Source organism: Sparus aurata, chromosome 11, assembly GCF_900880675.1.
Source record: "Sparus aurata chromosome 11, fSpaAur1.1, whole genome shotgun sequence".
In the NCBI taxonomy this organism is placed as follows: Eukaryota; Metazoa; Chordata; class Actinopteri; order Spariformes; family Sparidae; genus Sparus; species Sparus aurata.
In genome coordinates this window covers 2106955-2121069 of record NC_044197.1, presented here as the reverse complement: position 1 = coordinate 2121069, position 14115 = coordinate 2106955, and the positions used below count along the sequence as shown (strand labels likewise).

Genomic DNA, 14115 nt, shown 5'->3' with positions numbered 1-14115 from the left:
CATTGTAGCTATCCAGGTGGCTGAGCAGGTTAAGTAATGGTCTCTCACTCAGAACATTGGCAGTTCTGATCCTGTCCTTATATTTCTTATTGCTTTAAAAACAGCCTTTATCTTCTCTCATGTGCAAAAAGGAGCATCTGGTCATCTTGGAGCCTGACTCAAAGAAATCACATCAGAATTTTTCTCAGTTAAAAGACAGTATTGCAAATCCCAGTGAAATATGGTCTAAATGTGAAACTTCAATGAAAGTCTTCAAACTGTGAACAGTCACACTCTCACACCCATAAACACATGCTTTAAGTATCATGTGTGTCATGTTCGCTGAATGTTGTCAAACTGGCAACAATCCGTACATTCCATTCACTGATCAGTGTTGGCTACTGATCGAAAAAAATTATTGTGGTTGCACAGAGACGCTTCCAGCATCTTTCTGTCCCTCACTCTCCTTGTGTGTCAACTCTGTGGACTGTCTTTGTCAGCAGTTCAAATGTTTTTATAAAAACGGCAAGACAACAAATTGTATTTTGGACGTTTTTAACCCACAGTTCAGTGTCCACAGCAGCCGGTGAGCTGTGTGTGGACGCAGCTTGTTGTTAATGATGCAGCCTTGCAAAATGATCCACGCAGTTGCAGTTCTGAACCAGGTGCACCTACAAGTTTTTACAAAACAGTGGCAAAAGTACGGCAATATTACACTGGAGAGGTCACACCACAGTCAGTGCGGGTTTACAGAAAGGATGTTATACCATAAATTATACAACAAGTAGTTCCGACCAAGCAATCTGATGGTCAGCAAGACATTTTGACCGTGCTCAAATCAGCATGACAGCACGCCTGACTCATTACTCAAAATATTACTCCGCCAAGTCTGTGGCAATAGTGTATCCATCTCCATGGCAACATAGTAACTGTCAAAGCTGGAGCAAAAAAAATTACGGCTTGAAATTCAAACTTTCTGCCGTAAAATATGCAGAGGAAAACTCGGGAGAAGCAGCCGCTAGACGTTTCTCTGTCGACCCCAAGAGAGAGTCAGAGATTGGCAATAAAATAAAACGGAGCTGTCCGAGGAGGACAGCAACAGGGCCAGGCTGCCTGCTGGAGGGAGGAAGAAGGCTAGCGAGGAGCCTGAGATAAACAAGCGGGAATTAGTTATCAGCAAACGGGCACACCACGAGAGAGTGTCCCGCCAAATGATCAGGGCAATGGCGAAACAAATGTACGCCACCGTGAGTGACAGCAGAGTTGAGGAGTTTGCAGCGAGTGCTGGTCGGCTATATTGTTTCCTCCGCCGCAACAACTTCACTTGCAGAAGACAACTATTGCCCAGAAGGATGCTGGAGAATTCACCGAAAAGCTGGAGAAGTTTGTGACATTTTCATCCCGGATTTTTGAGAGGAAGGAATTAAACGCCTGTCCCAAATAAACGCCTGTCCCAAATAAACGCCTGGTCTGTTCAGTGATTGAAACAAATAATTTTCCCTTCGGTGTGAGAGACACTATTGTGACCGCAGTGAAAAGGTTTTATAAAAAATACAAAAGAAAAGAAATCAACATCTTTGTTATAACTTGGGCGATAAAAATAAGCATTTTCTGTTCATCTGTGCATTATTGATTTAGTTCGGGAAATTCCCAGACCGTGATAAAACATTAACGTCAGCTCAGAGTTCATCGTCTGGGACTAGAAAATCCTTTCTGTTGCTAGGTCGTTACTAAGGGTTGGATTATTTGCTGTAGTGGTAACTACGTTCCATTACACATATGAGTCTACTGACATGACTGATTTTGTTTCAGTTATTAGTCAGACCCCATGTGTTTCCATGGAAACGCGACGCACACTTGCAAAAACCTTTAAAATTTGAGAGCAAATTGTCCATCAACATGGATATATTTTGATTATACATTGTATTTTTGTTGGTATTAGTTGTGTAATCACAATATTACCCTCGAGGGTGTGCTTTAACGTCATTTGAGCACTTCAGTGCTGCTTGCGGACCTCGCTGCAGGCGCCTCGGTCCTGACCTCATCACTGTCGTGCTCAAATGACGTGAAAGCACTACCTCTCGGGTAATATTGCTTAAGCGACTCTTTTGTGGAAGATGTCCAGATTGATGTCGGGTTAGGGTTAGGGTTAGTTGTATCTTTAAATTGCAGTTTTGCTTTGTCTTTTGTTTTTTGTTTTTTTAATCCACATTCATCCTCCTGTCTGCAATGCTGTCAAAGAGTCTAGCTCCACCCCTACAACGTCACTGGCCTTCCTGATCAGTTTATTGAGTCTGTTGGCATCTGCTACTCTCAGTCTGCTACCCCAGCACAGCACAGCAAACAGAACAGCACTAGCCACCACAGATTCATAAAACCTCCTCAACATAGTCTGGCAGATGTTAAAGGAGCGGAGCCTCCACAGAAAATCCCTGAAAGTCCCTTCTTGTGGACGTCAGTGTTCTTATTCCGGTCCAGTTTATTATCGATGTACACCCCCTATTTGCAGTGTTCGACGATGTCCACTTAATGCCCCAGGATGGAAACTGGGGTCACTGGTGTCCTGGTTTTCCTCAGATCCACCACCAGCTCTTTGTTTTTTGTTGTGTTGAGCTGCAGGTGGTTCAGCTCACACCATATGACAAAGTTGTCCACCACAGCCCTGTATTCAGCCTCATCACCCTTGCTGTTACATCCAACGGCAGCAGAGTCATCAAAAATCTTCTGAAGATGGAAAGACTCTGTCTGGTAGCTGAAGTTCATGGTGTAAAGGGTGAAGAGGAAAGGACAGAGGACAGTCCCTTGCGGGGCCCCGGTGTTGCTGACCACTGCATCTGACACACAGTGCTGCAAGCGCACATACTGTGGTCGGCCAGTGAGGTAATCCACAATCCAGGACACAAGGGGAGGATCCACCATCATCGCCGTCAGCTTGTCACCCAGCAGAGCAGGCCTGATGGTATTGAAAAGCACAGGTAAAGTCAAAGAATGTGACCCTCACAGTGCTCCCCGGCTTGTCCAGGTGGGTGTTGACACGGTTCAGCAGGTAGATGATGGAATACTCAACTCAATTCCGGGGCTGGTAGGCAAACTGGAGGGGATCCAGGTGCGGCCTCACCATAGCCCTGAGCTGATCCAGGACGAGTCTCTCCAGGGTCTTCATGATATGTGACGTCAGTGCCACGGGTCGGTAGTCTGAGAAACCACTGGGCTGATGGTGACACCATTTCCAAAGAAGTTTATAAGTGAAACGGCTTTGCCTTTTTAGTTGATTCTAAACTCTGAACATAACCGGCTCTGCAACAGGCCTCCTAATCTTGCCTAAGGCACCAAACTGGCTAGAACCAGCCCTGGATGCCAGGTGGTGTAGGAGTAGAAGAATGGTTCCAGTCCACAAATATCAACAAAAGTTGCTGATCCAAATATAAAAGTCCCACCAACATTGTAGCTATCCAGGTGGCTGAGCAGGTTAAGTAATGGTCTCTCACTCAGAACATTGGCAGTTCTGATCCTGTCCTTATATTTCTTATTGCTTTAAAAACAGCCTTTATCTTCTCTCATGTGCAAAAAGGAGCATCTGGTCATCTTGGAGCCTGACTCAAAGAAATCACATCAGAATTTTTCTCAGTTAAAAGACAGTATTGCAAATCCCAGTGAAATATGGTCTAAATGTGAAACTTCAATGAAAGTCTTCAAACTGTGAACAGTCACACTCTCACACCCATAAACACATGCTTTAAGTATCATGTGTGTCATGTTCGCTGAATGTTGTCAAACTGGCAACAATCCGTACATTCCATTCACTGATCAGTGTTGGCTACTGATCGAAAAAAATTATTGTGGTTGCACAGAGACGCTTCCAGCATCTTTCTGTCTCTCACTCTCCTTGTTTGTCAACTCTGTGGACTGTCTTTGTCAGCAGTTCAAATGTTTTTATAAAAATGGCAAGACAACAAATTGTATTTTGGACGTTTTTAACCCACAGTTCAGTGTCCACAGCAGCCGGTGAGCTGTGTGTGGAAGCAGCTTGTTGTTAATGATGCAGCCTTGCAAAATGATCCGCGCAGTTGCAGTTCTGAACCAGGTGCACCTACAAGTTTTTACAAAACAGTGGCAAAAGTACGGCAATATTACACTGGAGAGGTCAGCTCCCTCCCGTGGGCTCACCACTCGCGGGAGGGTTCAGAAGGGGCCGGTGCAGAGGGATATGGGTGGCGGTCGTGGGCGGGGGCCCCGACGGCCCAACCCCCGGATGGTGACTCTAGCCATGGGGACATGGAATGTCACCTCACTGGGGGGGAAAGAGCCTGAGCTGGCGGGGAGGTTGAGCGGTACCGGCTAGAAATAGTCGGGCTCACCTCCACGCACAGCCTGGGCTCTGGAACCCAACTCCTTGAGAGAGGCTGGACTCTCTTCTACTCTGGAGTTGCCCGCGGCGAGAGGCGGCGAGCTGGTGTGGGCTTGCTTATAGCCCCCCAGCTCAGCCGCCATGTGTTGGAGTTCTCCCCGGTGAACGAGAGGGTCGTTTCCCTGCGCCTTCGGGTCGGGGATAGGACTCTCACCGTTGTCTCGGCTTATGGGCCGAACAGCGGTGCAGAGTACCCGGCCTTCTTGGAGTCCCTGGGAGGGGTACTGGAGAGTGCTCCAACCGGGGACTCCGTCGTTCTCCTGGGGGACTTCAACGCCCACGTGGGCGATGACAGTGTTACCTGGAGGGGTGTGATTGGGTGGAACGGCCTTCCCTGATCTGAACCCGAGTGGTGTTTTGTTACTGGACTTCTGTGCTAGTCACTGTTTGTCCATAACAAACACCATGTTCAAGCATAAGGGTGTCCATATGTGCACGTGGCACCAGGACACCCTAGGCCGGAGATCAATGATCGACTTTGTGGTCGTGTCATCTGACCTCCGGCCGTATGTCTTGGACACTCGGGTGAAGAGAGGGGCTGAGCTGTCAACTGATCACCACCTGGTGGTGAGTTGGATCCGCTGGCGGGGGAGGAAGCTGGACAGACCTGGCAGACCCAAACGTATCGTGAGGGTCTGCTGGGAACGTCTGGCAGAACCCTCTGCCAGGGAGATCTTTAACTCCCACCTCCGTGAGAGCTTTGACCAGATCCCGAGGGAGGCTGGGGACATTGAGTCCGAATGGACCATGTTCTCCACCTCCATTGTTGACGCGGCTGTCCGGAGCTGTGGCCGTAAGGTCTCCGGTGCCTGTCGCGGCGGCAATCCCCGAACCCGGTGGTGGACCCCGGAAGTAAGGGTTGCTGTCAAGCTGAAGAAGGAGTCCTACCGGGCCTGGCTGGCCCGGGGGACTCCTGAGGCAGCTGACGGGTACCGGCAGGCCAAGCGTGCAGCAGCACGGGCAGTCTCGGAAGCAAAAACTCGGGTCTGGGAAGAGTTCGGGGAGGCCATGGAGGAGGACTACCGGTTGGCCTCGAAGAAATTCTGGCAAACCATCCGGCGCCTCAGGAGGGGGAAGCAGTCCTCCACCAACACTGTTTACAGTGGAGGTGGGGAGCTGTTGACCTCGACTGGGGACATCGTCGGGCGGTGGAAGGAATACTTCGAGGATCTCCTCAATCCCGCTGACACGCCTTCCATAGAGGAAGCAGAGGCTGGGGACTCAGAGGTTGACCCATCCATCACCCAAGCCGAAGTCACTGAGGTAGTCCGTAAGCTCCTCAGTGGCAAAGCACCGGGGGTGGATGAGATCCGCCCTGAGTACCTCAAGTCTCTGGATGTTGTGGGGCTGTCTTGGCTGACACGTCTCTGCAGCATCGCGTGGCAGTCGGGGACAGTGCCTCTGGACTGGCAGACCGGGGTGGTGGTCCCCCTATTTAAAAAGGGGGACCGGAGGGTGTGTTCCAACTATCGGGGGATCACACTCCTCAGCCTCCCCGGGAAAGTCTATTCCAGGGTACTGGAGAGGAGAATTCGGCCGATAGTCGAACCTCGGATCCAGGAGGAACAATGCGGTTTTCGTCCTGGCCGTGGAACACTGGACCAGCTCTATACCCTCCGCAGGGTGCTCGAGGGTTCATGGGAGTTTGCCCAACCAGTCCACATGTGTTTTGAGGACTTTGAGAAGGCATTCGACCGTGTCCCTCGTGGCATACTGTGGGGGTTGCTCCGGGAGTACGGGGTCGGGGGCCCTCTGTTAAGGGCCGTACGGTCCCTGTACTGCCGGAGCAGGAGCTTGGTTTCGCATTGCCGGCAGTAAGTCAGACCTGTTCCCAGTACATGTTGGACTCCGGCAGGGCTGCCCTTTGTCACCGGTTCTGTTCATTACTTTTATGGACAGAATTTCTAGGCGCAGCCACGGGCCGGAGGGGATCTGGTTCGGGAGCCAATGGATCTCATCTCTGCTTTTCGCGGATGATGTGGTCTTGTTGGCTCCTTCGAGCCGGGACCTCCAGCATGTCCTGGGGCGGTTTGCAGCCGAGTGCGAAGCGGCTGGGATGAGAATCAGCACCTCCAAATCCGAGGCCATGGTTCTCGACCGGAAAAAGGTGGCCTGCTCCCTCCAGGTGGGAGGAGAGTTCCTGCCTCAAGTGGAGGAGTTTAAGTATCTTGGGGTCTTGTTCACAAGTGAGGGAAGGATGGAGCGTGAGATTGATAGACGGATCGGTGCAGCGGCCGCAGTAATGCGGTCTTTGTATCGGTCCGTCGTGGTGAAGAGAGAGCTGAGCCGAAAGGCGAAGCTCTCGATTTACCAGTCAATCTACGTTCCGACCCTCACCTATGGCCATGAACTTTGGGTCATGACCGAAAGAATAAGATCCCGGATACAAGCGGCTGAAATGAGTTTCCTCCGCAGGGTGGCAGGGCGCTCCCTTAGAGATAGGGTGAAGAGCTCTGTCACCCGGGAGGAGCTCAGAGTAGAGCCGCTGCTCCTCCACATCGAGAGGAGCCAGCTGAGGTGGCTCGGGCATCTGTTTCGGATGCCCCCGGGACGCCTCCCTCGGGAGGTGTTCCTGGCATGTCCCTCCGGGAGGAGACCCCGAGGAAGACCCAGGACACGCTGGTGTGACTATGTCGCCCAGCTGGCCTGGGAACGCCTTGGGGTCCTCCCGGAAGAGCTGGAGGCAGTATCCGGGGAGAGGGAAGTCTGGGTGTCCCTGCTCAGGCAGCTGCCCCCGCGACCCGGCCCCGGATAAGCGGATGAAAATGGATGGATGGAGGTCACACCACAGTCAGTGCGGGTTTACAGAAAGGATGCAATACCATAAAACGACTCTTTTGTGGAAGATGTCCAGATTGCAATCGGGCTCTGTCATGTCAGTTGACATGATGCTATCTAGTTGTTTTAGTGGAATTTTTGCATAGTATTTTTGCAAAAGTATGGTGTAAATATAAGTAATATTAAGTGATAACTGATAATTAGTCTGTGTTAGAGCAATAAGTCCCGTTAAGTGTGGGGGTTTTGTTATTTATGTGACCATGCATTGAATGTAACACAGACAGTGTTTGTTACTTTCCAGTTGTGAACTTTCCATGTAGCTCTAGCAAGTTAAGGATAGAGGGTTTGTAGCACCCTATAATGTAATAATTTCCTGAGGGTTAGGGTTAGTGTGTTCTCAGAATTTGAATATTTACAATAACAATGATGTAATAATACAGTCATTTTCAGTGAACAATACTTGTACTACAAAGTTATATCTTCTCTCTGCTGTCATCAACAAACTGCACTTTGTTTTTGTAGCTTATCTGTCTGGAGTTGCGGTACCCACAATCTTCAGAGGGTGTGCATCTTCCTTACTGTGTCCAACCACAGGCTGTCAGATCTGATATTTCATTACAAAGCCTACTGTTTCATTCACAGCATGAAACACGACGTCACAGTCAAATCCAAGAGAGGGAAGTGCATCTGTGTGGCTGAGCAGAATGCTGAAATAAGCTGAACTAAAACTGGAGACAACCAAACCGAAGTCAATGATACTGACGTCTGATTAGAGTGCTGTTCGGGCTGCATGTCTCTGTCTGAACCTGGACGAGTCTGAGTGAGTAGTAAGTGAACCCGACCAGAGTTCCATTTTTTTAAGCTTTAAGCCCTGTAGCACCCTATAATGTAATAACGCCTGAAAATGTAATCAAATTTGCACATAACTCAATCGAAAATGTAATAAAATGTAAATGACATGATTGTTTTACCGCTGAGCAGTGTTCAAGAACAGAAAATCAACAATGTAAAAAAGAAAATGACCACAAAAAACTAAAATGCCACCACACAGGGTCCCCTGGTGGTGAGAGGGCCCGTTTCAGTTGCTTTATAGGAAAAATAGCCCTCAATTTATTTATAGAATCTGATTTGGTTTATTTTTGGTAAGAGTGTATCATATTTTCAGCTACCATCTTTGTGTAGATGAGGAGCAGAGTTGCAGCTTCTGAAAGCAGCTAAAAATCTTTGATATTTATCAGCAATCCAGTGATTTTCTAAAGTTACAGGTTTGTCTTATGAATGTACGGCTGCGGACCTAACATACGTATCCATCAAAGGAAACCTTTTAATGCAACATTTTTTAACTTGCTTTTAGCCTAAATATGTGCATTGCAGCTGTATGAGTGAGGGGAAAAACAGAGTTTACAATCAGAATAAATAGCGGAATGGACCCTGAAATCAGCAGAACGTAAACAGGATCCTGACCTTTCTAATTTTGACTAATCTCGGTCGCCTTACATTAAAAAATGTTAATAACAGTTGCTTCAAATAGGGGCTCTGATTTAGTGAGGTTCATTAATAAGGGTGGGTAAAGCTTTGGTGTAGAACAGGTTTTATACATGATCGAGCTGTGAAGGTCGTCAAACTTTTACTTGAGTCATACTTCTGACACTTGGCTAAATTGTAACTTCTCTTAAACATCTGTGACTCACAACTTCACTTGATTTTTTTTCCCAGATATTCGAGTCTTGGCTATGAGCTATCAAGTTGAAGAATGTTTTGTGAATCCTAGATAAGTGATTACACACCTATAACTAAATGTATTGTAGTTACCTAACTGTAATTGTTACTCTTACATCAATTCAATAACTTTTAATATCTAAATAATGAGATGTTGCATGTTCGTCCCATCACGAAGTTACAATGAACTGAAAGCTTTGCATGTGGGTTATCTGTGGTCAGGAAAATAAAGAGTTAAAGGTCATTGCACACTTTTTAATCTGAGGCAAACTGGAATTCTTTTAAGCGTCGGTAACATATATCACTTCGTTCCAAATCAAAAGGCCAACAGCGAAGTCAAACAGCGGAAGTGACAAGATACCGTGGCGTGAGCCCCACATGCATTCCTTCTTGTGACGCAAATTGTCGGCTGACGTGTGGCTGCAGCTTTCTATTGGTGGGAAAGGAAGTCCACAGTCCAAATCCAGAGTTTAACATGAAGCCATTAACAACTCCACAGAAGTTAAACATTACTGATTATGACAGTCAGCAGCAGCGTACATAAAGAACAGAAACCAGAGTAAGACCAGTGACAGCTGGATGATGAGGTGAGTTTCTGCTCCTGCATTAATATATTAAACATTATGGATTATGTTACTTCTGTCCTTTATGCTCCCTTTCTTTAATTGTTCATACTTTTTCCCACTGTGATTGTTTCTTCCTTCTCTTCTTCCTTCCCTCCCACACACTCCTTTCTTTCTCTCTTTTCGTTGCTTGTATAAAGGATATCACGACATGAGCTTTTGTGAACACAGTTTGTTTGCAAATGATTTTTTTTACTTGTGTTTGAGTACAACGTTTTTTTGGCATCAGTATTCTGTATGTCATTTTGTATTTGTGATATTAATTCTTCATCAGTGCTGCTCAATCAACACTGGAGTCCAAACTGGAGGCCCTGCAGTGCCACTTCACCTGGGATCTGGACTCCAGCAGGTCCAAACTCTTCCGTCTCAGGGACAAGCTGCAGGACATCGGCACAGAGGAGGGTTACAGCTGGCTGGGTCACATTTACAACCTGCAAGGTTACATCCACTACCAGCTGGGATTCATCGAAGAGGCCCTGCGTTTCTTCAGCAGGGCTGCAGAGGCCTTCCGCCAGATAAGAAACACCGTCTCAGATGAGGGTCCCTGGTTACTGGTGAGCTACGGGAACCTGGCTTGGCTGCACCACCACCTGGGAGAACCAGCAGAGAGTCAGGCTTACCTGTCAAAGGTCGACGCCCTGATGAATAAATACCCATCTCCATCCCAGGACGAGCTCCATCCAGAGATCTATGCTGAGAAAGCCTGGACCCTGATGAAGTTCAGCAAAGACAAGAAGCAGCTGGCTGTGAATTACTTCCAGAGAGCCATCAGGATGCAGCCAGACATGGTGGAGTGGCACACCAGCCATGTGATAGCGTTGGTCAATGCTTTTAAATACTGCAACAAAAAGCTGGAGGCAGATATCTTTGAGAAAATGAAGATCGCCAAGGAACATGATCCAGAGAACTTGTACCTTGCTGCACTTTACCTCCAGGCATGTGCGAAAAAAGGGGAAAAAATACAAGATGAAGTACGTGAGTTAGCCCGAAAGGTTTTAAGAAAGCCTGTCAGCAGCTACAGTGGTATCAAACCAGTACTAAAGCTGTACAGAATCTACGTATCTATGGATGAGGCAATTGATTTGGCAGAGGAGGTTCTGGAAAGACATCCCGACGAACGTTATCTGAAGAGGTGTGCTGCAATCTGCTACAAGAAGAAGATCTTGTTACACAAGTCCAATCCCCTGGAGACCGGCGTGATCAACAGAGCAATCAGTCTCTACAGGGAAGTGATTTCTCTGTACCCACACTCTTCACTTAAAAGAAAAATAGTTCTTGCTGACATATACGGAGAGTCGAATCACCAAGCTGAAGCTGACGAGATATACGAGCCACTGCTAGAAAGTGATCTGGATCCCGAAGAGGCACAGATGCTTTACAACTGCTATGCAAAATATGTACATTTCATTCGAAAGGAGAGCTACAAGTCCATAGAGTATCACATGAGGGCAGCGGAGATACCGTTACAGTCTTCCTATCGCAAGAACAGCATCCGAACGCTGCAGAGGATTAAAGACAGAAACAGAAACCGAATGTGCCGACAAATCGAGGAGCTTCTAGCTAACCTGCAAGATTAAGAGGCTGCAATATAAAGGGAACATGCTGAGCTGTCCAACTGAGTGGACTATACTCCTTTGAAATATATCTTAGTCTGTTTGTGTTGTTTGTAACTATTGTTTGAATAATGTTATCAGGCTGCCCTCTCAATTTTAATCTTAACAAGACTTTTACCTGATGTTTACTGGCTCTGATGAACTGTTCACATCGTTGTTTCCTTCAGTACTGGCAGGGAGAATGGATTAGTATGGTGTTGTTTATAAGGCATACCTTGGCCAAATATTAATTACATTTTTAGTTTATGATATATAAAAGGGGATAGGATGGAGGAGCCGCCAGAAGGAGCCCGCCAGAACAGAATGAGCTGTGGCCCAAATATTAAACAGACCTGGTTTTGCTCTTGGCTGACATCAGTGCCATCATGTGGACAGATCTGGGCCAGAACAATTTTGCTATCTGGGATGTAAGACACAGTTTACAGAGAAACTTAGAACTGAGACATGAGCTCAGTGATTACTGTCCCAAAAACACAACTATTCACTGATTTTGGTGAGGCTTGATCATAATTAATTAAGGAAATAACTGGGATTTATTTTTCCTGCTGATAGGAAGCTTTACTTGCTGCTTAGCTAGTTACTTGAGTTAGCCATGAGCTCAGACTTGGAGCTTGAAGCATGGAGGGAGGTGGTGATTGAGTCTGTAGCACAGGAGATTTGGACCAGCGGGAGGAGGTTTTCAGTCCCGGGTGGGAGAGTCAGTTATTAGGACTGCTAACTGCACAGCTAACTCAGCTAATTAGCTAACAGAAGCTAATTTTACAGTAGGGAAGTACAGGGTACATTTCTGTTGTATAGCCTCAAACTCAATGTAACACAAGATATAACAGACTAAAACAGGATAAAGGAATTAAAACATAATTACTTCATCATTTTATCGCGTGAGACATTTATGTGACATGTCTTAATTTTTGTCTTTGTCTTAAAAGGGGCACTATGACATTTAGGAGAAGAAATTCAAAACGATTCTTATATTCACAATATTATTAAGGTAATGATACAAATTCATGTATTTTTTTCCACAAGTGAATAAACAAGATGGAAAAGGAAGGAAAATAACTTCCCTAGGACAGTGTTTGAAGCTAGAAAGGTGGCAGGGTCGGCCACAGTTAAACAGTATGAGACGTGTTGTCCTTTAAGGTGAATTTGTTTATAATGTTTAGACAAACTGACCTTGAAACCAAAGACAGTTTGTTTATTTAGTTTGTTTAGGTAGAAGAAAACAAAATCAACCAATGAAGAGCCTTCTTTTCTCATGAACATTTCTTCCCCAAAACTACAGAGTGCTCCTTTAATTATGCATTTAATATTTTGGGCAATGTTTCCTGAGGTCACAGAGACCGACACAGATCGTTATCACTATTACCGGCTTTACAACATTCCTGATGAAAAGCAAAAAGCATGTGTGAGGGAAACTGTAACGCAAAGAAAGGTTATATAAGGTCACTACTTTACACAGTGGAGGTTTCCCTCACAACATCAAACACAATGACATTCAAGGGGGAAGACGCACCAAGATTTCAATTAACAGAAGAGTTTATTGATCTAATCTAAACAACTGTTTACAAAAATGAGATAAAGTGTGTAAGTCAGTATTATCAGTAGTGTTTGAAGTGTATGTGTGTGTGTAGAGGACAGTCATCAGTGCAAAAAAGAAGTTGAAAGCATATGAATCAGCTCCGCCCACTTTCACCATCACACTAAAAACAAGAACACAGCACGTTCCCTTAACGGAACCCGCTGTCTTAACCTACCAGGGGAACAGAACTTAATGCCATAGCAAGCATTGATGAAAAACTAAAGTTTGAAGGTTGCCATCGACTGATGCGAAGTCTCCTTTCAAATAAGCAGGACAACTATCCGTGTGAGTCCCCCACCGAAACTGACCAAGCCAAAAACCACAAGTCCATTTAGCTCACGAGCCCCCACTTTGTCATAAACCAGCTCTGGGTTCGGACATAAAATATGGGAGACCACACCAAGATTTTAATTAACAAAAGAGTTTATTAATCTAATAAGTGTTTGACGAGCGTGAGAGTGTGTAGCAAATAAATCTAACCGAACAGAAGCCCTGCATACTGGGAAGGAGAGAGAGACGGAGATAACTTGATTTCCAGGTTATGTAGGGAGGAGGAGCTCTGATGTTGATCAGTTTCAGGTGCGGTACCTCCTCCATTAAAGACCCAGCCAGGAAAAAAAATGTATTGCTATTATCGCTGTAATTAACAGCCAACACTTGTTGTTGTTTGAATTCATTGCAGGTATAGCAGCTTCATGCTTCCTACAGCTGCTGTGAGGCTGAGAATAGAGAACATTAAAAGATAAAATCAACAAAAAATATAATCTTAAAATAACACTGCGTACACTGAATACTGATTTTGAGTCTGTACTGGGTTAAATTGAGGGCTGACCAGTATCTGTCCTGGTCGTCCACAGCTGTCTGCAGGATTCAACTCTTAACTGGGGGAAAAGGGGGAACTACAATCCTCGGACTTTACTGAGGAGCTGAGGACTTTCAGAGGCAGAACTGGGAGGGAGTGCTGGACAAGGTGAAAGCCAAGTTGTCTAAATAGAAATGTTTGCTCCCCCTGCTGTCCTACAGGGGAAGATCTCTGATAATCAATAACCTGATTGCCTCATCTCTGTGGCACAGACTCAGTGTTTTAGTACCACCGCCAGGACTTGTGAAAGAGATGCAGGTTCCTCCTGATCTGGTCTGGTTTATTTTCATATATTCATTTAAAGTAATTTATATTTTAGATGTTGAACCACTTACCTGTGTGTAAGATACACAGCTCTATTATTTCAGCAGTGTGTATGAACAACAATCAGTCATTCTGTGTTTCAAAACCTCTAAGAAAGAAAGAAAACAATTACACTCTTCTCTTCCCATATTAATCCAGTTTACTACATTATGCGACCAAAATGACAGCCGAACGTGCCAAAGTGTCAAATATGTCCTGGGAGAGGATACAGTTAAAAATAAGGCTCCAAT

At 46.0% G+C, this 14115-nt stretch overlaps 1 protein-coding gene across 1 annotated transcript; it reads left to right on the top strand.

The window, feature by feature from the left end:
* Window positions 1-9392: 9392 nt before the first annotated feature.
* On the top strand, window positions 9393-11989 carry LOC115591012 (interferon-induced protein with tetratricopeptide repeats 2-like). Its single transcript, XM_030432584.1, has 2 exons — window positions 9393-9471; window positions 9782-11989. The coding sequence occupies exons 1-2, from the start codon at window positions 9464-9466 to the stop codon at window positions 11082-11084; spliced, it is 1311 nt and encodes a 436-aa protein (XP_030288444.1). The 5' UTR covers window positions 9393-9463; the 3' UTR covers window positions 11085-11989.
* Window positions 11990-14115: the final 2126 nt, after the last annotated feature.